The following is a 26,252-nucleotide window of genomic DNA, read 5'->3' as shown; positions in this document are numbered from 1 at the left end:
ACTTACTTCCAAAGCAACGTAAATATCTCGAAGGCAGGGGATTGGTCTGTACTGACTGAACCTCAATCTGAGTGAAAACTGAGTGACTGGCATGCAGTGGGTTCATGATGTTTACTGAGCAAATAAAACTTCCTGGTAATGTATCTGCACAGTCCTTAGCTTCAGGTTTTATATTACTGCTTTTTTAATTATGCAATTCATTAACTTTAGTGGTCTTAAGTAAATTTTTGCAAGGCAAGATTTTGCATGAAAAGTTTAAACATGAAGTTTAGAAAATTGTCACTGGGAAAGAAATGATTCTAAAGTTAAAAAATCACCAAACATGACTTTCTCTGGTAAATATATATTGAGTCACATAGGAATATAATTACATGAGCTTCTACGTTTATTTAAGTTCACAGAAAATCCAAAACTGTGTCTGGAAACTTGTCATCTAGAACCAACTGTTCGTTATGGTAACATAACACTATGCAGTGGAGTTATGCCTAAGTTAAACAAATCATCACATCCCCGATATCCTTCCAGGAGGCAAAGGGAACCTTAAAAGTCAAACTTGCAAGCTGTAGGAAGATGTAGAAAGTCATTTAAACTTTAATGTCTAGAACAAGTTTTACAGCACATTTCTCATTTACACACACAGTGGGGATCACTGGGAGAGCTTAGTGTGGCACTGCAGCAAGCGAGGCTCACCCGGGAGTCATCAGATCCGCCAGGGCGTCTGTTACAATGAGCTACACAGCTCAAAAGAGCATGGCCGCAGCAGCGTGTGCTAACGGCTGTCGGCACAGATGCTGGACACATACTTAGCTTTACTTTAATTTACTTTAAAGTATGTGGCTCTCCAGATGTTAGTACATGACGTGTTAAGTTTAACATAAGAAGAAGCTCCCAGGATGGAGACTCAGGACATAAAAACTTGATCATTATTGCACCTATTTCTCTACACAAGAAATGGAAATTTTACATTATAGTCCTTCCAAAAGGTGAACGGGTGGGCTGTAGAATTACAGACTCACTGGCATTGAACACAAAGTCTACGATGACCATGTTTGCCATGAACTGATGCACAGCATTAATGTGCAGTGAAATCTGGTGAACTATGATCATGCAAATAAAAATCCTCCATAATAATTTCGTATGTCTTATAAAATGGTTTTGAACATGTTTCCATAAATATTTCCAATGAAGTTGTTAACGACAAAAATACAGTGCTATCCTTTATTATTTTTGCCATAAATTTAAAAACATGCTTCTGTACTGCTGAGATGGAAACATCATTGTTTGGAGAGCTGAGCTAATGAAACATTTAAAACTCAAAGTGTCCTAATCCAGCATTAGCTGTCCTGACAGACAGCGCCTCCCATCACCACTGGTGCCAACACTGTTGCAAATGAAGTTAAACACTGAAAGATTAAGACACAATTCAAACATCTTTTTAAAAATAAAGTGTTTCATAAACATGAGGAAATATTAAAAAGAAAAATAATCACATCATCTGCAATACATACTAGAAAATAGCACGATGTCATTTCTAAAATAGTCACTTCTGTATAGCATCCCAATTGATTATATTCAGTTTTGGAAACACACCTTAAACACAAAGGCGTACTGTGTGAAACTGCTGCTACTTGGTATAGTAAACTCGGTAGCGCAGAATGTAACTTTCTTTTCTATTGTTAACAACTGTGCAAAAACAACCCTGCACCCAGAAACCTAAAGTTAATTCAGGGGAGCATAAGGTGGCACCCAATACATTTCAGCTCACACTCTATGTAAAGGGCGCTGTGAGCCTCCTCGATGATCCATTTTTAGACTCTGCAGACCTCTAAATTAAACCCAGGCAAGTGTCCACTTCTCCTGTTCTGGACGCAGTGGGAGTCTCAGCGTTTGTGAGTGTGACGCCTAAAGTCTCAGCCCAAACTAGATAAATCACTGCCACCCAGCCCCTCCCCCAAAAACAATTTTTTTGGCTCCAAAATAAAGTACAATTATAAACTCTTGATGAAAAACTATGTTAAGGGGTCATCTATCATATACTATGGCTAAGTATGAATTTACAGAAAAGCACATCTCATGATCAGCAATTTTTTCATAAACATGCAACTCACTATAAAATACAAAACACTTGGCTTTCAAGAACAGATTTATAAAGATACACTGCATCAATAAAATTTTTTGTTTCTGATTAACTTTACATGGTTATAGAGAATGAGAACTTTCCTAATGTGTATATATCAGATTTTATATTATAGTGTAATAATTTGCATTTCTGAACATAATGTTCAAGAATATCTATACACAATAACATTCTAGACTATTAAAAGCCCATTCAAATTACAGAATTTTATTGATACAGTAGATTAATATAAACTGAAAAAAGATGATAGAATGGAATAAAGAATTTAGTACATTATTTTATAACACACTCTTTAAAATTAAAATATTTTAAATCTCTTTCTTAAAATTTTCATTGCCATGAAAGGCCAGAAAATTCTGGGAGCAATACTGAGGTGTAAAGTCATCAGGTAAGTTCAGGACTATCTCCCGCCCCGTGCAGTGCCCCAAACAGAGGCATTAGCGCTGGCGACAGAGGCTTAGCACTCGGAGATGACGGGTGCCCTGGAGTACACACAGATGAGCTGTGAAGGGGCAGGAAGAGACCACTTAACTCCAACAAGTAGTGACATCAAGAAAATGACACCAATTGTTGAAAACAAGTTTTCACAGTAAAATTGCAGAGAATTCCAATATAAACACTGACAGACTGCTGCTTAAGATCCACCCTAGCAAATGCTTTTCAAATTAATAGATCCAGTAAGCAGCTGGGTACTGTCAGTTTAAAGCCGTAGATAAAAGCTATACAAGCACTTTAGAAGTCAGAGATGGGGAGTGGGACTATTTACACGCTTCTCTTTAGTTTATGCCTACACAGCCGTCACACATGACACTTTCACAAGACTCTGGAGTCAATGTCATCACTCTGTGAATGGCTGATGCATGTGACCACAAATTCATGGTCATCAAAAGTCCAACTGTCCACACTTTGGCAGTCCCGTTTTGTGCATCAAGGGCTTTATTTAGCCTCATACTTGACAAAAAAATGTTATTTTTTTCCCAAAGCTTTCATAAAGAAAGTTAATGGCATGTTCATCGTCTCTCTCGTTTGGAGCTTCGCCGCCGTACCTGAGGAGACAAGTCAACAGAAGACCAATGTGAGCACACCCACAGTTACAGTACCAACCACCATTTTAAACAATCGTTATTCTCATACATTTCTGAATTTCTTTGCATTTCTTTTCCTAAAGCTGTCCTCTCTTTCTATCCTCAGAAATCAAGGCCTCTATGGTGTCTATGTATAGACAAGCCCACAGTCGACCTTTGCCAGGCAACAGGGTATGTTCCTTCTGTATTAATGTTTAGAGTCATCCACAGAGCTCGGGGTGTCCCAGGTGAGTAACAACTACTCTCAGAGCCGCCATTGTCCCACTTCCTGTCTGTGGAAAAAAAACACTTGACTCTAGGGCTAGGTCATTTTATGTCAGAAGTTAGTCAGTTTGGCTCCCGGTACTTGGAGACACAGCTACACAACTGAGTTTAATCATACTACCGTTTACTAGCAAGGCCTACAGGAAGCTTAAAACTCTGACTCAAAACATGGTCAGGATAAACCAGCAGAAGGAAAAGGAGCAGGGCTTTGCGTGAATGGACCTGATAATCAGCTGTTCTCCATTACTACAAATGATTCATCTTAGGTTCTAACCCCCTTCCTCTAAGTCCTTAAGAAACAAAGCTGACCTGCTTTGAGATGATTTTGTGGAGACTCATCTACACAAACCCTCGGGATGGAACCACTGAACCACGTGAAACAGAACTGGCCCAGAGTCTAACACTGGGAACCGACCAAACAACTCAAGTCTCCAAAATGAAAAGAACTGACTGGGCTGATCTAAAATTTTAGCACTAATGTATCAGGAACACAGTTCCTATTTGGATTAATTTTCCCCTCAATAAGAAGTATGTGGTAGGGGACCAGGAGGAGGGACAGCACTTGGGATGTGGGTGGGTGGACAGACAGACAGACAGACAGTATGAGATAGCTAGCAATAGCATCTGCTATTTAAAAGAAGGAAGTCTCTGGAAAAGTACCAGCTCCTACTTCTGTAAAAGCAGCAGCACTGCCAGCCACAGAAAGGCCGTTTACAACTCAATCCCAAAGGCTCACTGGACTTTAAGGTTCACTTTTACTCAGTGGGGCTTCTTCTGGTTTCTATCAGGAGACTCAGAACAGAAACGTCAAAGACATCCATGAGTACAAATACACAGTACTTCAGGGGTTCCCATGCCGAGACTGGCAGCGAGAAACTTGTTGGACTCCTCTGCACTCAGCTGACACATTCTCTAGACATCGCAATCCCCATCATTCTCAGTTCAAGCTCCCCTCAACGCTGTTTCTTCATTATCCTAGCTGGTAAGTAAAATAACACAGCGAACTAATCTACAAAGGCATAAATGTCTAGAATTATCGACAACAGCAAGTGTTATAATGGAGCTGACTAAATATTTACTGGCTCAGTTTTTGCATTTTGTAATACCACATATGTGACACTTCAAAAAGGACATACATTTCCTGCAGAAATATCCTCCTCTTCTGCTCCTTCCTGCGTAGTGTCGTCGCTGACAGGAGAGCTGGCCTGAAGCACATCCATTTCTTCACTTGAATCGTTTTCTTTAGTAGCTACCTGTTTGGAGCGTCCTACACGGCTAAAGGAAAACACAGAAAATAAAATGAGAATCCCGATGTTAAGTTGTGTGTTAATTCACTATAAGAAATGTCTTAAATAGTTTATGAATTTTGGTCATTTTTATTCTCAATTATGTCATGAGATGAGAAATAAATTTTCATCTTGACCCATAAGCATTACTCTTAGGATCTTACAGTTTCTAGAAAAGGAAAAAAGGTGTCACCCAGCCTATCACCATAAAGGACTTCACAACAACCTGAAGCCAGCATCTGCCTCATCTTTCCTCCTTATCACAGTCTTCACTAAGCCTCAAAGCGAGCATCCTCTGAGCTGAGAACAGCGAGCGCATTGGACTGCAGAGAGAATCCAAATCCAGCACACAGATGCACCCAGCTTCCCTGACACTGCTGGCACCATGCATTCCTAGCACCTGCCCTTTCCTTACAGTGATCCTCTGAAAACAGAACAGACGCCATCACCCCAGACAAACCCCTGCACTGCACCAAGAATGAACCTGTAAGTCCCTTCCGGTCCTGGCCTGCCTGCCTGTTCCTCACTGTGACAATCTACTGAACCTTTTTGCCTTTTGCAGTTCCTTGGATTTACCAAAATCTCCCCACTTCAGAAACTTTGCCTACAGCATTCTCTCCCTCCTCCCTCCTACTTGTTTTGTATTTATATACTGTGTGAACACACATGTGCCACAGACAGCCTGTGGAAGTCACAGGGCATTCAGGGAACTGGTTCTTTCTCCTGCCATGTGGGTACTGGGGATTGAACTCAGGCAGTAAGACATGGCAGGAACAGTCTTTACCCAGTGAGTCATCTCATCCCATCTCTTCTATTAGTTTCAATAGTTAATTCACTGTCACATTCCAGAAAGAAAATTCCCCCAACTTCTTTCCACTATATTCTCTTAAGATGCCCTACATATTTCAAGATAAACATCCGAGTCATAGCTTCCTATTCGTGTGTTTCTCCTTAGTGCCCGCCTGTCCACTGCAGAGCAAGTCTCGTGAGGATAAGAACTGGCTCTGTGATGTGCCACCACAGAGAACGACATGGGTGACAGTGTTCTCAACTACATTACAGTTAGAACACAAAAAGCACACAAATTATGACATATTATTCCAGATCTAGAAAACAACTGTCTAGAAAATTGAAAACAGTCTGACAAGGTAAAAAGTATCCTTCTATGCTGAAAAAAAATGTACTTTGGTTCTGAAGGTTCATGGAAAGACCTTATGAAACTTGAGGGGGAAATCATAACCACTTAAAGCCCTTAAGTTTATGATGCCCAGATATTAAAAGAATTACAAAGATGAGATATTTTAAATATTGACTACAGTAGTTTCTTGCTCGTTGGATCCAGCAGTCAGGAAGCTGTCATGATAAGGTACTTACCTGTACTTCTAACATTATAGAGAAATTACATGGAGTAAGGCACTAGCAGACACTCGGGCAACTTTTCCTTTTCCTATGGAGCACACAGGAACAGGAAAAACTCTATGGTACCCAAGTACTTAGCTGAGATGTGCGGAAACTAAAGAAAGGCAAGTATACGATCAGGGCTTGATAGAACCATTACCAAGATGATGTAATTATACTTGATTTTAAAGGTACCCAACGATGACCTCCTATTTTGGTGCCAACTCTGCACTAATGTTTTGAAAGCCAAGTACTGGTTACAGCTACACAGTGAGCATGCGTAGGAGAAGACGGCATTTCTGACTAACAGGACATGATGCTCTGGCTGTACTTTCTAACGGGAGACGCCCCTGTCTGCTGTGCAGCTCGCAGCGCTGGTGCTTGTGCTGTGCTGGTGACTTGGGCAGACTCAAAGCTCTGCCTCTCCTGTTAATGCATTTGCATAAGTAAGCATAAGGACGCAAAGATGCCAGTGCCGAAAGTTCACTAGGGGAATGACTGAGAGGAGCTGTAGCCTGCAGCTATGAGGAAACCTGGCTGAGGCATAGTGACTACTGGGAAACAGCACGTGTGTACACCATAAGACTACATAACTATTTGGCATTCATTTATAAAGACTTCTCTAGACCTATAAAAATGTACAAATATTAATTGGGCTGTTAATTCCCTAGATAAGTTTATAAAAATATCTTATATTTGAATAATATTTGGACAAAATATTTGGAATTTAAATACAGCAATAAATATGCTTATAAACTTATAAAGTTTGCAAAATAATTTGAAATTGGTTTGAAATTTAATATTATTTACAACTTACATATTTTTTTTGGGTTGTGATGGTGATGGCGTTTTTGATGGTCTTCCCCGTCCTTTCTGTGGTGTGGACTGTGTGGATTCAACTGCACTAGTCTCAGGAGATTCTGCTCTGCTTTGAGGAAGACCCAAATGTGGATAGCATCAAATTAAGACTGCATTACGGCAGGCACAGTCACAGTCACAGTCTGGCCTAGGCCTGCACACACTCACCTCTGCTGAGCCCTCTTGGACGTGCGCTGCTGTTTGCTCTTTGACTTCTGTTCTGTGTTTCCCATTTGTCTTTCTTCTTCTTCATCTTCGTCTACTACAGGAGGTGCAGGCTTCTTCTTGTTTCCCTTCTTGGATGTTTTCACCACTGGCTCTTCCTTGGATGTCCCCCCAAGAGGCTTTGGTGGCCTGCCTCTCTTGCCCTTCTTCGGGGGGCTGTTCTGCTCGTCCTCATTTCCCAGGAGCTCCTCTTTGTGCCTCTTCTCCTCAGGCCACTGCTGCTCCTCTGATTCTGAAGCCGCATGGCCTCTTTTCCGGCCCCGCTGACTGCCTTTAGGTTTCTGTTCCTGGACCAGCTTACTAAGGTCATCCATACCTAATTTCTCTTCTGGGTCTGTGACAGATGCTTTTTTCCGACTTCTAGGCTTCTCCAACTCAGACTGGAGGGAGGAGGATCACAATTTTTAAAATTAAATTTTGAAAAATGAAATTGCTAGGCTTACTTAGGGTGTGATTTGGTGGCAAAGCCCTTGCCTACCATGTGCAGGCCCTGGGTTCAAGCTCCAACATGACAAACAAACAAATAAAACCATTAGCATTCTGAGCACTGACAACTGCTAAAACCTGTGACAGCTCTTTTTTTTTTTTTTCTTTTCTCTTTTTCGGAGCTGGGGACCGAACCCAGGGCCTTGCCTAGCAAGCGCTCTACCACTGAGCTAAATCCCCAACCCCAGACAGCTCTTAAATACAGGGCCACCACAGCCGTTTAATGTTTACTGATTTGATTTGTAGAATGAAGAAGGCTTCATGATGCTGTCAGACTAGCATCGAACTCCCCTCCCACGCTGAGTTCAGAGTAGCTGGGTGGACAAACATGGGCCACTTAACCTGGCCAGTTACTAAAATTTAATTTTAAAAATTCTTTGGGGGGTTGGGGATTTAGCTCAGTGGTAGAGCGCTTGCCTAGCAAGCACAAGGCCCTGGGTTTGGTCCCCAGCTCCGAAAAAAAGAAAAGAAAAAAAAATTCTTTGGAGTATGAGTAGAATTTAATTTATAAAACAAACACCCCCCCCCATTTTTATTAGTTATTCGAGAACTTGATACAATGCACTTTGATCACATTTGCCCTCCCGGTCCTCCAAGACCCACCCCTATCAGCCCTATCCATTCAACTTCTTGCACACACTCCTGTTAACATTAAATAATCCCAGCTCTAATCTGCACTACCCGTGTACTCCCAGGTAAGGGGTCATCCACTGGTGAGCAACTGTCTTCAGTCTTAAATTTAGGAGAGCTTTGAAGGGAAGCCTCTCAAATTGGTACTTTACTGTATGGTGTCTCTCAGGGAAGGTAGAGGTGACACTCAAGCACCCACTCCCACTGTCTATTCACCTGGAGATAGAGAGAGATAGAGGGGGGGGGGCAGATCTGGCATATGGACGTTTTATTTAAAAAAACTTGTGGGCTGGTGAAAGTGTTTGCCTGCAATGCACACTGCATAATGTCAGACACGGTGTGGCTCAGCAATGACACCAGTGCGCCAAGGTGGGGTGGGAGTGGGCAGACATTGGAGCCTCAATGTTATCTTCTTATATACGGAGTTCAAAGCCAGACTGAGACTTGAGACTGCCTCAAAAATAAAAATAAATTCCACAAAAGAAAGGAAAGGAAGAAAGAAAGGATGAAAGAAGAGGGAGGGAGGGAGGGGGGAAGGGAGGAAGATATGGAGGGAGGGAGAAAGAAAAGGTGTGGCACTTTCTGTGAACTGCCCAATTGTGTTCTTGGTGTTATTTCTTTGGTCTAGGTCACTTTCTGGGAAACCTACTCTTTGGAATATATCCGACCTCTATTTCCCTTTTCAGTAGGGTCTAAATGTGTCCCTCAGCTGTTGAAAACCTCGCATCCCAGTGTGGTGCTATTGGAGCAAGACCTTTGGGGGATAATTTGGTGGAGGTGACTCATGAAGGAGTCCTCAGAGTAGAGGTCCTGTTTCTCTTCATCTTTTTCTTCCTCTAGGAACTTAATTTGCTAAGATTAGATCCTCTTCCTACCCTAAGAAAGAGTTTCTGGAGCCTGCGGCAGCCACCCTACCTCACTGACTAGAACCCTGTCCTGTGGACTGGACTAGCTATGCTGTCGTGTTGGAATGTCTACTTCTCTTCCACATTGGAAAAACATCACTAAAATTTTACTACATATTCACTTGGAAGAAAACTATTACCAGTTCAACTTGGTTTGTTCCCCTCACAGAAGACTACAGAACAGTCTTCCACGTCTCTTGGTTTTAAGATTTCCCACACAAGCGCTCTCTGCTACTTCCTTAGATTCTGCTTAAAGTTCTGTCTGAGACTGTGTGCCCACCTTGTCTCTCTGTATCACAGATGTAGCAAAATCACCAGACACAAACTATACACAAACACACGAACACGAACACACACACGCATGCACGCACACGCCAGACTGTGTGTGCTTGGGTTTGTTGCTGCTGCTGTTTTGTTTGTTCCTTGGCCACAGCCTCCCTATGTACAGCATCCAGACTAGCCTGGAACTTACTATAAACCCAAGCCTGTCCTCAAACACTTTTGTTTCTGTTACAAAGAGAAAATCATGAACTTGTCAATTATTCCATGTTAAGTATGAGTACAACAATAAAGGGTTTTCTTGATTAAGTAGAACTAAAAAATATAGATATTTTTACTAACTTCAAGCTTCTCTTCTAAAAACCTAGCAATAGAACCTCTTTCTGTTATTGATTCTCCATTTTTCTAAATTATCAATCTCTAATGCTTCATGTGTAGAGCCTTTCCAAGTGTGTGTGAGTGTTTTGTTTGCATGTGTTATCTATGCACCACACGTCTGGCGCCCATGGAGGTCACAAGAGGACTTTGCTAAGAATCAAACCTGGGTCCTCAGAAAAACAACCAAGGGTTGTCAACGGCTGAGCCATCTCTCCAGCCCACTGGGCACCAGCTAATTGACTAATGAGGATTTAGTAAAAAGGTTAATTATAAAATGGAAAGAACAGTAACTGTGCTAGCTCAATAAACTGAAGAAACCTGAAAATAACTGAAAAATGCTAGTGGGAAACAGAAGGGGCAAGTAAGATCCCAAAGAGAGCAATGGTAATTATTTTATTGAAAATTCTCATCTGTTTCTCAAGAGTCCGCCACATTTACTCTATGGTGGCTACTGCTCAAAGGCATGAATCATTGCAACAATGGGACAGCATCGACTACTCATGTGGGCTGACACGTTTATTCAGTTAATGAATAATAACTCATTATCGTTAGGCTGGCGAGCCCAACTATCCAGTTCACAGATAAGGAAACGGGTTCTGAAAGCCCCGTCAGTCACTCAAGAATCGTTCTTAGCTCAACTGGGGAGTCCAAACAGACCCAGTTAGCAAACCCACTGGGCTGTACTGGAATATGAAACCTGTATCTCAGTGAATCTTCACCAAATTTGTGAATGATAGCTACCATAGAAGCTATTTCTGTTAATATTTAAAACCTGAAAGGGACATCATCACAGGAGGAAGGAGGCTTTGGCACCCACATTCCATTCTCCCTTCCTAAGGCCAGGTCAAAAGTATTGCATAAAAAAGAAAAAGGAAAGCAAACAATTCTGAGTATGGAACTGACATGTCTGAATCTAAAGACAAAGAATTAAAATTATTTACCTGAAGACAGTAACACATAAACTCACAATAAACTGTAACACTGAGTTGGAAACTAAAGCCACGGAATGTGACTACCGTGACAAATTCAACAGCAACCATAACTACCTGTCTGAAAGCACAGAGACTAAAGCGGTTACAGTTAGGAGCATCGCAGCCACCCAGGCATCTCACCCTTACAAGGTCAGAGTCTTCTCTCTTGTCACTTTTCTTCCCTGGCAAGGGTGAAGACATCGTGTAATCTTCATTCTCACTGTGGTCCATTTCAGTGCTATCCAGCCTTTGAACAGAGACACACGGAGTTATTTCTACAATCAAATAACCTTCAAAATGTTCTATTGTTACACTGTATAGCTTTCTAACTTCAAAAGCAAGAACTTTTTCCATCATATCTTGTACCAAATCAGTAAGCGATGTAGCCCATTTAATAAATGAAGGAAATAAAAAATGAATCCATTTTACCATACGACATTTTCAAAACTAGATTTCACTTTGGGGCAGAGCACGGAAATTAAAGCCTGTTAGTGTATCGAGCTGGCCTAAGTGTACCTTGCCCTGCCCTGCCCGTCCTTCCATTTCATCTTTAATTCTTCTTCAAGCAGTAACTTCTTCCTCCTTTTACAACATAAACACTGATTGTGTGCGATTATCCTTGTCTGTAAGCCTGTGCGGGGCTGAGATCAGCTCGTGGGGTGACCGCACGTGCTCTCCCCCTTAGAGAGCTCTGTCTGCTGCAGCATCCTTGCGCACTTATCTTTCAAACTTTTTTACTGGATACAACGACTTATGTCTTCCATCTCAGAACCTCAGGAGGCAGAAGCAGGGAGACTTCTGTGAGCTCAAGATCAGTCTGGTCTATACGGCAAGTTCTAGAATAGCCATATAGAGAGAGACCTTGTCTCAAAACTAACACATCTGTTTACATACTATTGAACTCCTACACCTCAAGTGCTAGTCAACAAGAGGATGCCTTTTACAAGTTAAAAAAAAAAATCCTTGCTAAACTATTTTAAAACTAAGTTTATACATATACATACTAAAAAAAGTCAAACCATTTCCAACAGTATAAAATACACACTCACATTAAGCTTTATGAACCCTGTTAAGATGCTGTATGTGTTCCCAACCCAGCATGTTTATCAACTATTTCCCAGTAAAGGCACCCCACCCTGCACTCCACACAACCGACCTCACTCGTGCACTCCCATGGGAGCAGAGATCTCATTGGTTAAAAATGACCCAAAACCAAACCCAGAACCCCCACGTTTCATTTACTGTCTGGTACACATTCACTCAAGCACTGACACACATGCAGAGGCCAGAGGCCATCTAGAAAAGTTGTCTTTCCCTTCTGCCATGTGAGTCCCAGGGATCAAGCTCAGGCTGTCCGCTTGGCAGCAGGGACCTTATTCAGTGAGCCAGCTCTCTGGCCCCTGAGCTCCATGTATGAGTTTTGTTTGCATGTATGTCTAGACACCACATGTATGCAATGCTTGCAGAGGCCAGAAAGCGTGTCAGAAACCCTGAAACTCATGTTAGAGGAGATAGCTGTGCGCTCCTGGGAACCAAACCTGGCTCCTCTGGAGGAGTGGCCAGTGCTCTTAACCATGAGGCATCTTTCCAGTCCTGACCGCACTCTTTATAAGGATTCAGGGATTCCATTGTGTGAATGAGCCGCAAGTGAACTGCTGACTGCATGGCTGGTAAATCATGAGGTCGAATAGTTACTGTGAGCACTAGCAGAGACTCGTCCAGTCTCTTGTAAGGAAAGCCAAGTGTCATGTGTCATGTCTGCTCACTGTCATCGCTACATCTATTTGTATTACTTTAGCTCTCACAGCCCTGAGAACCACGTATAAACTTGGCCTCTCCTGAGTGCACTTGCCTCCCCTTTATTCTTCCAGGAGAGCTTGGGTTTGAGCTGCTGCTCGCGTTGCTCACGGTTTCCATCCGTGAGGATTTGGTCTGAGACTGTTTGCCTGCCGATGAAAGCGGCTTATTAACTGCTCCGAGGACATTGGCTGTTTTAGGCTGAAACGAGAAATGCATAACTCTTCCTATTTGGTTAACATTAAAAGAACCATATCAAGACTTCCTAGCAACAACTTCGATGTATTTACACACAAATCATAAAAGATTCTCTATCCCTAAGCAAAAGAAAGACAGTAAGTTGAGTATCACTTGCATAACTTAAAAACTTGTAACCACGTATGCCTGTAATTCCAGCACGTAGGACGCCAGGGTACTGCAAACTCAAAGCCAGCCTGGGCTGCCCAGCTCAGTTTCAGAACAGACAAAGACCAAATCCCCAGATACAGCTTAGCAGTTGAGTTTCCGTTATTTGGAGGAAAAGATCTTCACAGATTAAGACAAGAAATGGAACACAGACCCGTCAGAAAATGGAGCCTTGCTATGGAAGGATGTAAGACCTCTTTTTAAAGATTGTTATCTAAGTTGGTATAACAAGTCTAAAGGGTAAAGGTCTTCATGGCTTTGCTGTAAGGTTTTTTAAAGCACATCTTAGCTGGCATCTACATAAGCACAATTAATTTTAAACCCACAAATGGAAATTAGCTAATTATATATTTTCTACCTTGAGACATAAAAATTCTTAAAGAATTAAAATAACATAATTAGGTCAATAATTATACTAAAATTAACTAGCACATAAATACTAAAGCAATTCTCAAAACATACTTTTCCAGGAGTGAAAAATGATTTCATTTCTGGAGGCAGGTAATTTTTGGTGTTACTAAAATTCTGTAAGCAAAGAGAAAAAGCAGTCAGTGGGCTCTAGAATAGCTCCTGTGAGAAACAAAAAGTCAACCGAGTACACAAGAGCTTTTACTTTAATTAAGTTCATATTTATTTAAACTAATTAGTTCAAACATGAAATTCAGGCAGTGGTTCTAATAAGAGTAACCTCATAGCAATTCCCATATCAATGTGCCAGACAGCACCCATCCCTGCACAGCACTCAAGAGAGGAAGCCACACAGACCCTTGCTGTGCTGCTCATATCAAAGCAAGTTGTGTAAAAAAGAGACAAGCCCTTTAATAACTAGGTAAACCCACGAGGTCATGTTAATCTAGATGTGCTGCCAAGACCGTAATTGGTAGACTGTTCTCAACACAGAGATGATGATGATGCCTTCCACATTGTTATTCAATGAGCCCAGGGACGAGCTGCGTATGCGACATCGTATAGGGTATGGCTTATGACTCTCCTTGTATGCCTCTCAGAGCTTTGGGCCTATCCCAGTGTCCGTGCTCTGTTTTCCACACCACCTGATCAAGGGCTTGCAGGTTCAGATGCTACAGCAGCCTTCTGACTCTCATTCTGAATCAAAGGGCATTAACTCAAAATGTCTGGGTAAACCCTGCTTGTGCTCTTAGCACAGCTTTAGACTTTGAAACAAACTCTGGATCTTCCTAATCAGTGTCTAACCCTTCCAAGCCTCCACACTCTGGCTCACATCTGGTCCACAGTCACCTTTCTGAGCCTGGTACCCTTTCCTGCGGTTCGAGCAGCTCTTACTACTGACTTATCTTCCCACAGCCCAGTGCCGAGCACACACTCCATGTCAACTCCGGAATTACCTTGTCAGGCTGGGTGAAAAACCGAGCAGGCAACACTGGGTCTTTTGGGGACTCCAGACTGTATGTGGTGCTCTTTGACATGATGATGTTCATGGCTACATCACACACGGTGTACAATTTCTGCAATGGTAGGTTTTAGTTAGTTATTAAGACTGGCATCTTAGACTCAGGTGTAATTCTAGAGCATGGATTTAGGCTAAGAGTAAACTAATGAAAGAAAACTTCTAGATAAATATCGTAGCTTATATGAGTACAAGATCAGTGTGATTCAGTACTAGAATTACTACTAAATCAACACTAGTTTTGGTATAATAATTCTGTACCAGCAATCTCAATTATCTGTAATAGAAAAATGTTTGTAAAACATGAAAGTATATTCTATACTTAAAACATTTAAATCAGTATGACATCAAAATTACTTATCATGAATTACATACTTCATTCATTTTTGTATCATCTGGTCCTTGAGCATCTTTTGTCTGTTTAATATTTTCTACCATCTTTCTGATAAATGCATGGCTGTTGTTTTCATTTTTAGCCATCAATATCTCCAGAACAAACCAAAGGCATCTAAGAACACAAGAACAAAGAAGACACCCGGAAAAATCTTGTTAAATACTGATTCAATGATTCTCAATACTAATATCTAGATTCTGATTCCAGCAGAGGAAGACATTTAACAGAAGCAGCTACAGGTCAAAATGAACAGCGGGAGAAGCCCTCGTTACACACATGACAGCAGGCCTAGTGACACACATGGACAGCAGGCCAAACATGCAGAGAAGCTCAGATTCTCAGCAAATTTTCTGCATGAGAAAGGTTGAAAGGAAACACAAGATGGGAAGAACAAAACAATTCAAACTTCATTCTGTGACAAGTAAAAAGACCGGCCATAAAACAATGCAAGGGGGCAACTGAGGTGTCCTGAGAGGACATCTTCAAAAGAGCACAGCGCCCAAGCCAGAGTTAACCTGAGGACAAAAGGCATGGCGACACCTCACAGGCTTCACTTGCCAAGGGAAGACCTTAACCACTCTGCCCTGTAAGAAAGGCATAGGATACAGCTGCTATAGAAAGGAATAAGACAACAGGAATAAGAAACAGGAAGCAAGAGACTATTCCAGAAGAAAATGCAATGGCTCAGGTTGTGCTCCACAGAATGAAAAAACCAGGGAGTCAAGAAAGGCAAACTCTCAAGTGCGTGCTCTCAGCAGAGAAAAGCAGCCAGAGCCTTTCATTACTGAGATCCACTCTGACACAGAACTGATTTTAGAGATCGGATTCTAATAACAGACATTATGGCAAATAAAAGGGATAATGGATTTTCCCCTTGCCGTGGTAAGTTAAATTTTATTTTCCTGCAAGATTTCAAATAACTAATTATCTCCATGAATCAAGACACAAACCATCATTTTCTCTTACTGGTATATCAACAGTATTCTAAATTAACTGACTCAAAATCTTAATAGTTACCTTTTATAACAACGGAAATAGGGACCACCTCAATTTCTTATTCTAGGAATTATGCTGGTCTCAAAGTGTCTCTCGGTACCATGCCATTCCCTACCCTGTCCCACACAAGACAGTGTCTTTAGAGAACAGCAATGGAGTTAGAACTAGAATACCCCCTGGCTGTGAGTGTGGCCCATTGTGACGAAACTCTTCTGTCGTTACAAAGACACATGCGCTTTCTACCTGAGTGAGAACATTACCAAGTCACCTCATGTGAACACCTACATTTTAGTGGGAAATAAAAGATGAGAACTGCAGAGAAAGTTTGAGTGGGTTACTTCAGTAGAAAAATAACGTCATAGCTGCAGAGAAACAGAACTAAAGTTTAGTAGTTTAAGTCACATTTTGGAAATTGGGCAAGAAATCTAACGTACAGAGATGAAAAAACAAAACAGATGAGAGACTAAAAAAGAATCTTAGCAAAGTGAAACATACAACAACTTTAATTAAAACTAAAGTTACTATCTCATTGTCAGCGGTAAGGAAGTACAAACAATTTCAGAAAACAGGAAAGTGGGATGAGAAAAGTCTTACTCTTTCACATCTTTAAGTTGTTCAATATCCTGCACTTTGACATAGTCGGGGTCATGTGCCAAAAGGTGAATTGTATACGGAACAACATACTCTGGGAGAAGAGACAATAATTTTTCTGAAAAACAAAAAACAAAACAAAAAAAGGAAGAAAAAAAGCAAACAAAAACATCCAGGTTAGAAAGATCAAATTACACGCTCTTCTGTAGACTTCCTACACCCCAGTGATTTACCACAGCATGAAGAGCACACTCAGACACCCTGTGTAAGAGGCGGGGAGCAGTTTACACTGCCTAGGCAGCCAGCATTAGGTGCTGGTCAGCAAGGGCAAATATGATGCAGTTTTCAAGACTGACATGTAAGATCCATAGATCCACTCTTTCTTATGCCGCAAGGACTGTGTTGATATTCTCTGGCAAGCTCTCAGAGTGGGCATGAGAACAGACATAATGGTCAGTTTGTAACAAAAGGACTATCCAAACTAACAGAGCTCCTCTGACAGTGTAAATACAAATAACTCTCAGTTGAAATCCAAGTACTTTTATCTATTGCCCAGAATAGCAAATTGTACGGCAGACAGAGGTCAGAAAGGCACGCAGCAAACTATATTCAGGAAACGGTATGCAAAAGACCTGGATTTGGTCTCCTATTTCCACTTTAGTCAGATGTTCAACCAGGAGCGTAATGTATGCCAATAAGCACCAGTCTGTCTTTGAAGAGCTTCTGTGTAAATAAATGGTTATGAAGAAGCAAATGTGAGAGAAAAAAAAAAAAACCAGCAATTTCAAATTATAGTAATATTTAAGCTAAATTATGTCACATACTTATACAGTGCTTACTTCTTTGTATCTATGTAACATAAAAATATATGTGACCATGTAAGTCACCCACTAAAGAATAACGAGATGGAAGATGTGAAGAAAGGACCTGAAATAGCTAGTATGACTGGTGACTCTCTGGGCCGTTCATTATATGCCAAGTGCTTTAGGCACACTATCTTCCAACACATTAACAAGCACAGGGAGAGGATGATTACAGCAACTACACACAAGCGCGCTAAGGCGTGTATTAAGTAACCTGCAGAGGCAGAGGCACAATGTGACTACACAGCCTTGTTCCCAGGTGAGGAGAAAGGGAAACAAGATGGCAGTGGCCAACTGATGCTCATGCGAATCCTCAATGACTCAATGTGGTACACTGTACTTCCCAGCTAGGTCGAGAAGAGAAAGTAATTTCCCGAGCTGAGAACATAGTAGGAAGAGCCAAGTTGCCCAAAACTTCAAGTAACCCTGCACACAAACCACAGGTATGTACAGTGGGAAGTTTAAACATGAGCTGAGCACAAAATACGAATAGCCATTGGTGTTTCAAGGGCACTGTGAGCACTTGAGAACCTACAGGTATTTTGACCAAGAAGGGAGGGAGGGACAGACTGTCTGTTCCAGAAGGGTAACATACAGCAGTGTGGTACAGCACAGTGGGCATTACAGAGTGTCTGTGACACTCCAACTCAAGTGCTAGGAGCGGAGGAGACACCCACGACATCTGGGAGATCTCATGGGACTTGTGATGAATAGAGGGAGACACACACAGAGAACGCTTCTGATCCAACAACTTGAGGGACTGGGAGGGTGACAGGTCACCACAAGTGAAGCAGCATACCTTGGGAGTCAAAGGGAGCCAGGAAAAGCAGGCACATACAACCCACATGAATGTTAGCTACATTTCAGAACAAAGACCCACGACAGACACCTCCAATGTCAGATTGTCTCTATTCATTTAGCCATTTACAAAAGACAATGAGACTTGGACACTCACGCATTTACATAGATTTTTCAATACAAGAAGTGAAAAGTGGCTATTGGAAGACAGAAGTATACACAGGAATAAATGACAGGAGTGTGGTTTACTCCCTAAGACTACAACTGACAGGAGCTGTGAGGCCTCTTCACCAACCGTGCACTCACCACTAACAGCCGCGTGCTGCTTCAGGTACTCCCTCCTCACAGTGATGTTCTTCACCAGGCACTGCCTGGCATGCGCTCTCCGCTCTTTCACCGGGTCTTTGGCACAGAGAGCACAGATGGCCATGTACTCTAGTGGGAGCCGTAAGCGGGAGAGGCCTTTGTGAAGTTTCTGAGCAAACACCTGCCTGACTTGATAGCACTCGTCCTGTGAAGATAAAATGATTCCAGGTGTTGGCTCCAGCAGTAAGAAGTATTACCCTCCGACATGACCAAGTGGATCTGCAACCCCTGAATCCATCTGCAGAACAGCGGCTGCAACTCCACCTCAAGGTGATGGTACTGAACCGAACCTAGTAACCGCCAGTTATGTGTGTCAGACAACATTAAAGATACTCTTAAAACATGAAACTAGTACACCACTCCCAACCTGAGTACGGTTAAAATACTACTAATAAAGTTAGGGCTGGGCATATAGCTCAGCACAGCACTGGCCTCTCAGCCAAAATGTTGGGGTGATCCCTAGAACTTCCAAACACAAATGGAATACGGTGGAAACATGATCTCATTGGTAGCTTTTCATTTAGTAGAAAGATTTTCAATACACAGGCTGGACCGAGGCTCCTGGCAAACATGTAGCAGAAGGCTGCTTTGTCCTGCCTCATTCTCCAGAGACTTGGTGCAGCACCCACCTGTAGGGTGGTGGGGAGTGGGGTGGGGGTGCCTGAGGGCAGCTCTGTCTCGCTGTCTCAGAGGAGAGGGCAGGTGGATGAGGGGAGGGACTCTGAGGAGGGAGATTTTATATATATGTAAAACCTGTCCAATAAATGCACTTTCCTTTTATCACTTTTAAAGAACTATTCAGATTAGAATGCTTAACTGTTGAGGTAAAAGTTTCTAATCATTTCCAGAAAACTCAAACTACTTTTTTAATTGTGGAGGAAAGCAAGTTACTAGTTACCCTGTGCCTTGTTACCTTATGACTTGCTTCACCCAACCACTTCTCTAGCAAACTCTTCCATGTGCTCCGAAGCAGCATAACCTGTGTCCTACACTAATCTAAGCTCTGCACATCTTTTACCACAGTTGTAAAGTGGTTTAGATGTCTGCCTTGTTTATTTGCTGGCTCCTCGGACAGGAACAATGTCTCTGTGCACCCTCATATCACAGACTAGCACAGTGGATTGGAATTTTTTCTAAGCTAAAGGCAACAGCTACAGTCCATGTCTCTGACATACAGACACCTTCATGATTACACCCTCTCAACTTGTGTGTTCTCTTTGACTGCACGAGTACATCACTGCTTCTGTCTGGAGTGCCTGGCGAAGTCATATACATGTCTTGCACTTACCTTCACCATTTCTTTGCAATGCAGGGATTAGACCTAGCATCCTAAACACTGTCAGACTAGAGCTCTACACGAACTGGGCTCTACCCTAGCACTGGGTGTTTCCTGGGCTTTGTTTTTCAAAGTCTTATTTTTATATGCATGCATGTTTTGCAGAAAGGTTTGTAATGTGTACATGTGGGTACTTGTGCCCGTGAAGTCCAAAAGAGGTTGTAAGAACCCCTGGAACTGGGCTGGGGATTTGGCTCAGTGGCAGAGCGCTTGCCTAGGAAGTGCAAGGCCTTGGGTTCGGTCCCCAGCTCCGAAAAAAAGAACCAAAAAAAAAAAAAAAAAAGAACCCCTGGAACTGGAGGTCCAGACAGCTGTGGGTGCTGGGAACCAAACATAGACAGGTCGTCTAGAAAAGCAGTCAGTACTCCTGATGGGTGAGCCATCTTGCCAGCCCCAGGATTTGTTTTTAGTTTTCTTGACCCAGGGGCACACTGCTCTATGCCATAGCCTCCTCAATGCTGAGATTCTGGGCAGGAACCACTGCGCCTAGTTAATGCAGTCAGAGTGGAGCTGTATCACATGCTCACCTTTAAAGCTCTCATTGGATGTACTCCCTTTCATTCAACTGCAGCACTCCTACCACTTTTAAGAAAACTTTCAAGTGTTCAGAGAAAATCAGTCCTTCTATTGACACACTCAATAAAATTACCCTTTATCCGTGTTAATGAGAATCAAATATATACATCTGTCAGTAAAATAACCAATTTACTATAAAAAGGCCAATTTAAAACCTTGTACCAAAGTCAACTTACTATAAACATATTCGTCAGTGAGTAGACCATTCTTTAAATGCTATTAGCTCAGACATCCCATCCTCCCACCTTCCTACACACACTCCTAAGACACAGCCCTTCACAACGGTTTTGCCCTGTTAACAGTTCAGCATTTAAAAGCCCAGTGCACACTTGTTATGAAGCCAGCCTGCAGAACCACTTCAGAACCAAGAGCCTTCATTCAGTTGTTAGTGCTGGAGAGCGATCGCCTCAGACACGGAGCTAACAATTAACTCCAGAAAGGCCACACTGTGAATGTTGGGGGCGCGTCAAGAGTTTCAATTAGGTTTTCACAAGCTTTAAGAAGATGGATACCCTAACATAAAAATCTTTTTTTTTTTTTTTTTTTGGTTCTTTTTTTTCGGAGCTGGGGACCAAACCCAGGGCCTTGCGCTTCCTAGGTAAGCGCTCTACCACTGAGCTAAATCCCCAGTCCCTAAAAATCTTAAAAAAGGAATAGCAATATAGTCTCACCAAAAAGAAGCTCTCATGAAGGCGAACACTTGATACATATGGCTATGGTTATAAAATAATTAGCTAAATATAAGAAAAAAAAATCACAAAGTTTTTAGACCCCCTTCGTCAGAGCAGATCTCATCCCTACTATGAACTTGATTTCTGACTTCACTAGACTAAGACCTCTGAACACAAACTGTCCTTAAAAATTCGTGGAGCACCTCAGAAGCAGTTGGGTTAGTCTGTGCCCCTCACTCAACACTTTCTGTGTTCTCTGTTCTGAGAGGCTGTTAGCTTTCAGGGACTGCAGCCCTGATTCATTCAGCTTTGTATTCCTAGGACCTAGAACGAATAGAGCTCAGAATAACAGAGTACATAAGCACGTATTAAATGTGCTGTCATATTATTCAATCTCTACTCCTTCACACTTACTGTCTGTTCATTATACAACAATTCCACTTTTAAAGAGCTTCAACTCAAGAACAAAAACAAGTCTCAAGTACAAAGGGTGAAAGCACGAGGCTGAGAGCACTGTATGAAGCAAAGACAAAATCCAAGGGATCCCACCAGGAAAACCAGAGCAGTTGTTGTGGTTTGCCCTGGAGTTATCTGTATTTTGATGCTAATTCCACTGCCCCAAGGACAGCTGCCCTGTCACTACTCAGGAATCAGGTGACTTCACCAGAACCCCCTCTCCATTGAATTTGTAAAGTACAGGTGGGGGGGGAGGGATACAGGATAGAAGGAGGCTTGTCATTGGAGGAGAAGGAAGGATGGGCGGGAGAGAAGTTTGAAGGAAGAGGAGGAGACGGAAAGAGACAGAGAGGAGATGGAGAGAGGGGAGAAGCCATGGCAGGTGATGTTAAGATTCTGCTCTGTGTATTTACAGGTTGTTATCAATGTTCCTAAGGGATGGATAGTACCGGGCTTTGTATGTTTAAGTGGGCAATTATATCTTACCAATTGGATCTAAGATTATTGTGTTGTGTGGTCTTTTATGTGAGGGTTTGAGTGTAAGAAAGTGTGCGGCTGGGATGTGTTTCCACCAAGATATCTAGCAGATAATCTTGGGGCACAGAGGTGTAGACCCAGCGGGGTAAAAGACAACTAAAACTTCTTTTATTTTTATATTTTTACAACAACAGATGGCGAGCCAAGGTGATGGGCAAGAATCCACTAGTAATCCTGAGAGTTGAAAGTTTTTATTTTCTAAGTAAGAGGAGGCCGGCGCCATGTTAAGTCATGTGATATCTTGTGGGAAAGATCGCATCTGAACCCTCACTGCCACACAGGGTTAAATGCAGATATCTGGAGATTGGAGGAGGAGACAAAGCCAGAGGAGTAGACAGAGTGATCAGTTTCCCGGACTGAAGTAGGTGACTCCAGAGCAAGGGTTCTCGACATTTCCTAGAACCTCTACGGACGGTCCCAATGCTGTGGTGACTCCAGCCATAAAACTATTTTCACTGCTACTTTGTAACTGTAATTTTGCTATTCTTAGGAGTTGTAATGTAAATATCTGTGTTTTCCAATGGTCTTATGTGACCCCCAAGGGGGTTGTGACCCACAGATTGAGAACTGCTGCTGTAGGTACTCTACTGAACAGATGTTAAAGTGTGTGTTTAAATCCAAACAACAGAGCAGCTTAGCAATCAGGTTATAAAAAGTGTTGTTTTTCTTTCAAACACCTATGGTTCTTTTGCTCTTAAATGTGGTGACCAGGAGACTAACATGATGAGAACTGTGGTTAAGGAGATCTATCCATTAACAGACAAGGTCTCCCACAGTCTCAGTGAGAGTCCCAGATGCGTACAGCAGAGGACAGTGACTGCACACCACAGGGGAGCTCTGAGAGTCAAGGCTTCTGCAACGAGCAGAAAAATGTACCAGGAGACAAGCTTGAAGCACGCCTTTAGGTCGGTATGTGTTTACGCAGTTTCACTGTCTACCCCATGTCTTAAAAAAGAAAAACCCAAGAACATAGCTTTATAAAATGTTGTGAGCAGTTGCTCTCCTCATCATATTCCATATTTAGGAATTTGTAATTCTGAAATCAACACCTGCAGCAATGATAGCCATTTGCGAACAGATGCACGGCTCGAAGCCCAGGAGGAGCTGTTGTGTTCACCCCTAGGGAGAAGCCTGGCCTTCATCTCCTTGGTCTACGTTACATAGCACTGCTCCTGTTGGTGACTGAAATTTAAATGGATCCCAACAAGTGATAAGCACAAGCAAACCCGAAACCTTCCAGAGAGAGGAGCAGCTGCAGTCAAGGCGCACTGAGGAATGAGTACTAGAGCCATGGCCCAGTCGGTGTTAATCAGAGCTACGCATATACAGAAGGTGTTCCTAAGCAGACACAGAACACAAGGCTGAGCGCTGAGCCGTTGATGGAAGCTGGTGACTGGCGTCTTAAGTCGGTGCCCTATACGTCCTTGTAGAGCAATGGTTCAGCCAGCGTAAGGCTCGTAAGTGCTTACAGGAGGTTTACAGACCAGCACGACTTACTCACACACACTGTGCTGTATGTCAGTTTTAGACCTTTGCAGTGTTTCTTATGAAAGAAAACAAACATTCAAGGCTTTGATGGTGCCGAGCAATTTCCTTCCTAAAGGCCAAGGGCATCCCTGCTGGCCACGGTCCTTACATTGATGGCCAGTGCGCACAGCTGGTACTGCTCCAGTGTGATGATCTCGTGGTAACAGGGCTCTTGCGCCAGCTTCACAATAGCACTCCCAGCAGCAAGTCTCAGGCGGGACATGTCCGGTTTACTGAGAGAGAAGCAGAAACAATGTAAGCAAGACTTCAACCTGTCTGGAGAAAAGAAAAGTATTCCTAACTTCATACATCTAGTATAAAATAATCCTCTGTAAGAAGAAAGCAGAAAGCCCTACGGTGAACACTGTTCATCTCCTCAGAATGTGTGCTCTGAAACCCCAAGCCAAGAAGTCATTCCAAGGGATGGCTTTCTGGAAGGTGAGGATGTCAAGCAGACAGAGCCCTCAAGAATGGGGCTAGTGGATTTATAAAGAGGCTGAGTCGGGGAAGAGCCTGCTTGTACTTTCTGTGTCCATATGAGGGCACAGCAGTGAGACAATCAGTCTACACACAGCACAGAGCCATTTACCCTTAAATATATCGGTGTTAGCTACTGCTAAAGCCATTCTGTTAATTTTCTCATCCTATACATCCTAACTTAAGTGGCACTAGAAGACATCTACCTGTATGTTGATTTGCCTAGAAGTATAGATTTCTGAGTACGTGGCGCTTACTTACGGATCGGCAATGAATGTCTCTACTTGCTAACGTGTCTCTCACAACTACTGAGGTAAACATGGAAGAGGAAAGGAAGTGGGTGTAGTAGCTAAATTACCACCGAAGGCACACAGAAGTAAAAGAGCTCACAATAAAAGCAGCTGATAAGCGGGAGATGTGCATTTGAATGTAGTCTGCCAATGTTCTCAGCTTCAAAAGTATAGTCAGGGATAATTAATATAATAATTAATATAAATGAATTCATACAAAAGCAAAGGAGTTAATAAACTGAGGCAAGATGTATTAATGCTGAAAATTTTCTCTGCCAGGCTGAGATGAGCAGTACAAATTTATCTCAAATACAGTACGAAGCTTAAATCACAGTGTGCTTCCTACAGATATGCAACTCCTAGACATAGACATGTCTAAATTATTGAGGGAGAACAACAAATTAGACTAAAAATGGTAAGCACGTGAACTGTCTATAGAATGCACAGGGTAAGTTTTATTTTTATTACTTCGCTTAAGAAATACATGCTGTTAAATTCTAGGCACGGGGGACACTATGAATAAAGGACAGACTGTGGTGGGGTGGTGGCTCCGTGTTAATAGCATTTTCCTAGCATTTGAAGTCCTAGCCCTGATGGCCGCACTATCAGATGGGGAGGGGAGAGGGTGCTGGAAGACGAGAATGAAGATGGAAAGGTGGTCTCATTACAGCACTTAGATGCACTAACAAGGAAAGTTCTTCTCCAACTTAGACTGCTGAGCAGTGCCTCTAACAGCATTAACAACACACGCACACTTCAGCTAACGCCGAGAAAAGAATCCTTACTGTCACCCACATTCCTGTTGCTACGTAATGCCATCAACATGTCGAGCATCCTAACATGTTAGCTAACATGTAACAGTGGCACGATAGGAGTGTGGGACACTGAGAAGCTGAAGTGACTCGGTAAAGGTCACCTAACTAGAAAGCACTAGGAGCCAGGGTTTGAATCTGCCTGGAGTATGTAGTTTCGGGATCTAAATTTCAATCATAGTACAGTCAGTTAACCCCTAACAAAATCAATGCTTCAGTCCCTCACAGAAAAATGACGTCATTTTTGCATGGATTCTGAACAATCTCCCCACACACTTCATTCCTCAGATGACCAACAGTGGCGAGGCTACGTGGTGCAGGAAAGGGTAAGGGAAGTCTCTGCATTCTCAGTACAGAGGAAGTAATCGCTTTCTGCCTTATTTCAGATCCCTAGGTAGTTGAGTCCATAGATGTGAACTTACAGATGAACCAGAAGCACTAAATTATGTTTCATCATGCAAATAAAAGTTGTGTTTTAAATGACATGCACTGAGAACATTTATACATTCTTTTGTTTATTCTAAAAACAGATCCAACAGCTTGTTCTTCCCTTGAGACACTAGCATGACCTTCCAACAGTAGTTGGAGATCTCTGCACTGACTGCTGTACACAAACTGTGACACCAGAGCCCATCCTTTAAAATACTCAGTGTCTACACAGCACAACTGTCAGACGCCTGACTGCTATTTTCTCATAACCACCATGAAAAATCATATTACAATAAAAACACATGAATACCTCCAAACTAATCATCTTTTGGAAAATAAAGTCTAACATACAACAGTTACACCAAGGTTGAAATGCTACACAACCCAAATGACCGGAAACAGTAATCCATACCTAATTTTCCCTTGTTCTGTCAAGTCCCCATCACTATGCAGTATCGTAGTTAGTAATCTGAGGGTGGAAGTTCCTGATTTACTGTGATTATTTTTCATTCCGAGCAGCCAGCGAACCATCATCTTAATAGCCTGAATCTATTTAAAAGACAAGTTGACCAAAACAACATTGTTATGTTTAAACAATTTCCA

The 26,252-nt window shown here is 42.3% G+C and overlaps 2 protein-coding genes across 28 annotated transcripts in view; one reads left to right on the top strand and one right to left on the bottom strand.

Moving 5' to 3' along the window:
• Positions 1 to 327: 327 nt before the first annotated feature.
• Positions 328 to 26,252, bottom strand: part of Pds5b (PDS5 cohesin associated factor B) — a 140,473-nt gene continuing 114,548 nt past the window's right edge. For 4 of the 26 annotated variants that reach the window (XM_087578197.1, XM_087578196.1, XM_087578195.1 and 1 more), the window contains 13 exons: positions 26,062 to 26,198; positions 23,751 to 23,874; positions 18,479 to 18,683; positions 16,515 to 16,629; positions 14,906 to 15,038; positions 14,469 to 14,588; positions 13,567 to 13,629; positions 12,755 to 12,900; positions 11,044 to 11,149; positions 7,197 to 7,633; positions 6,988 to 7,098; positions 4,623 to 4,761; positions 363 to 3,183 (listed from right to left, as the gene is read on the bottom strand). In XM_087578197.1, the coding sequence (XP_087434323.1) occupies positions 3,148 to 3,183; positions 4,623 to 4,761; positions 6,988 to 7,098; positions 7,197 to 7,633; positions 11,044 to 11,149; positions 12,755 to 12,900; positions 13,567 to 13,629; positions 14,469 to 14,588; positions 14,906 to 15,038; positions 16,515 to 16,629; positions 18,479 to 18,683; positions 23,751 to 23,874; positions 26,062 to 26,198 (1,872 nt within the window). In that variant the 3' untranslated portion in view covers positions 363 to 3,147. 26 annotated transcript variants of the gene reach the window in all.
• On the top strand, positions 3,127 to 6,950 carry LOC148002004 (uncharacterized). 2 transcript variants are annotated; one of them, XM_087579625.1, is made up of 4 exons: positions 3,127 to 3,212; positions 3,329 to 3,393; positions 4,275 to 4,468; positions 5,190 to 5,698. In XM_087579625.1, exons 1-4 carry the CDS (start codon positions 3,144 to 3,146, stop codon positions 5,198 to 5,200), a joined length of 339 nt encoding a protein of 112 aa, XP_087435751.1. In that variant the 5' UTR covers positions 3,127 to 3,143; the 3' UTR covers positions 5,201 to 5,698. The 2 variants fall into 2 exon arrangements, with proteins under 2 accessions (XP_087435751.1, XP_087435752.1); XM_087579626.1 differs by lacking the exon at positions 3,127 to 3,212 and adding an exon at positions 5,728 to 6,950 and having other exon boundaries at positions 3,349 to 3,393; positions 5,190 to 5,258.

The sequence above is a fragment of the Rattus norvegicus genome, chromosome 12 (genome assembly GCF_021556685.1).
Source record: "Rattus norvegicus strain SHRSP/BbbUtx chromosome 12, alternate assembly SHRSP_T2T, whole genome shotgun sequence".
Lineage (NCBI taxonomy): Eukaryota > Metazoa > Chordata > Mammalia > Rodentia > Muridae > Rattus > Rattus norvegicus.
This window is presented reverse-complemented; position numbering and strand designations above follow the sequence as displayed.

Coding starts and splice junctions, on each gene's coding strand:
- LOC148002004 (XM_087579626.1), top strand. CDS start 3,352: ATGTATAGACAAGCCCACAGTCGACCTTTGCCAGGCAACAGG. Junction 4,469..5,189: donor TTTCTTCATTATCCTAGCTG/GTAAGTAAAATA, acceptor CTTTCCTTACAG/TGATCCTCTGAAAACAGAAC. Junction 5,259..5,727: donor ACTGCACCAAGAATGAACCT/GTAAGTCCCTTC, acceptor GTTTCTCCTTAG/TGCCCGCCTGTCCACTGCAG.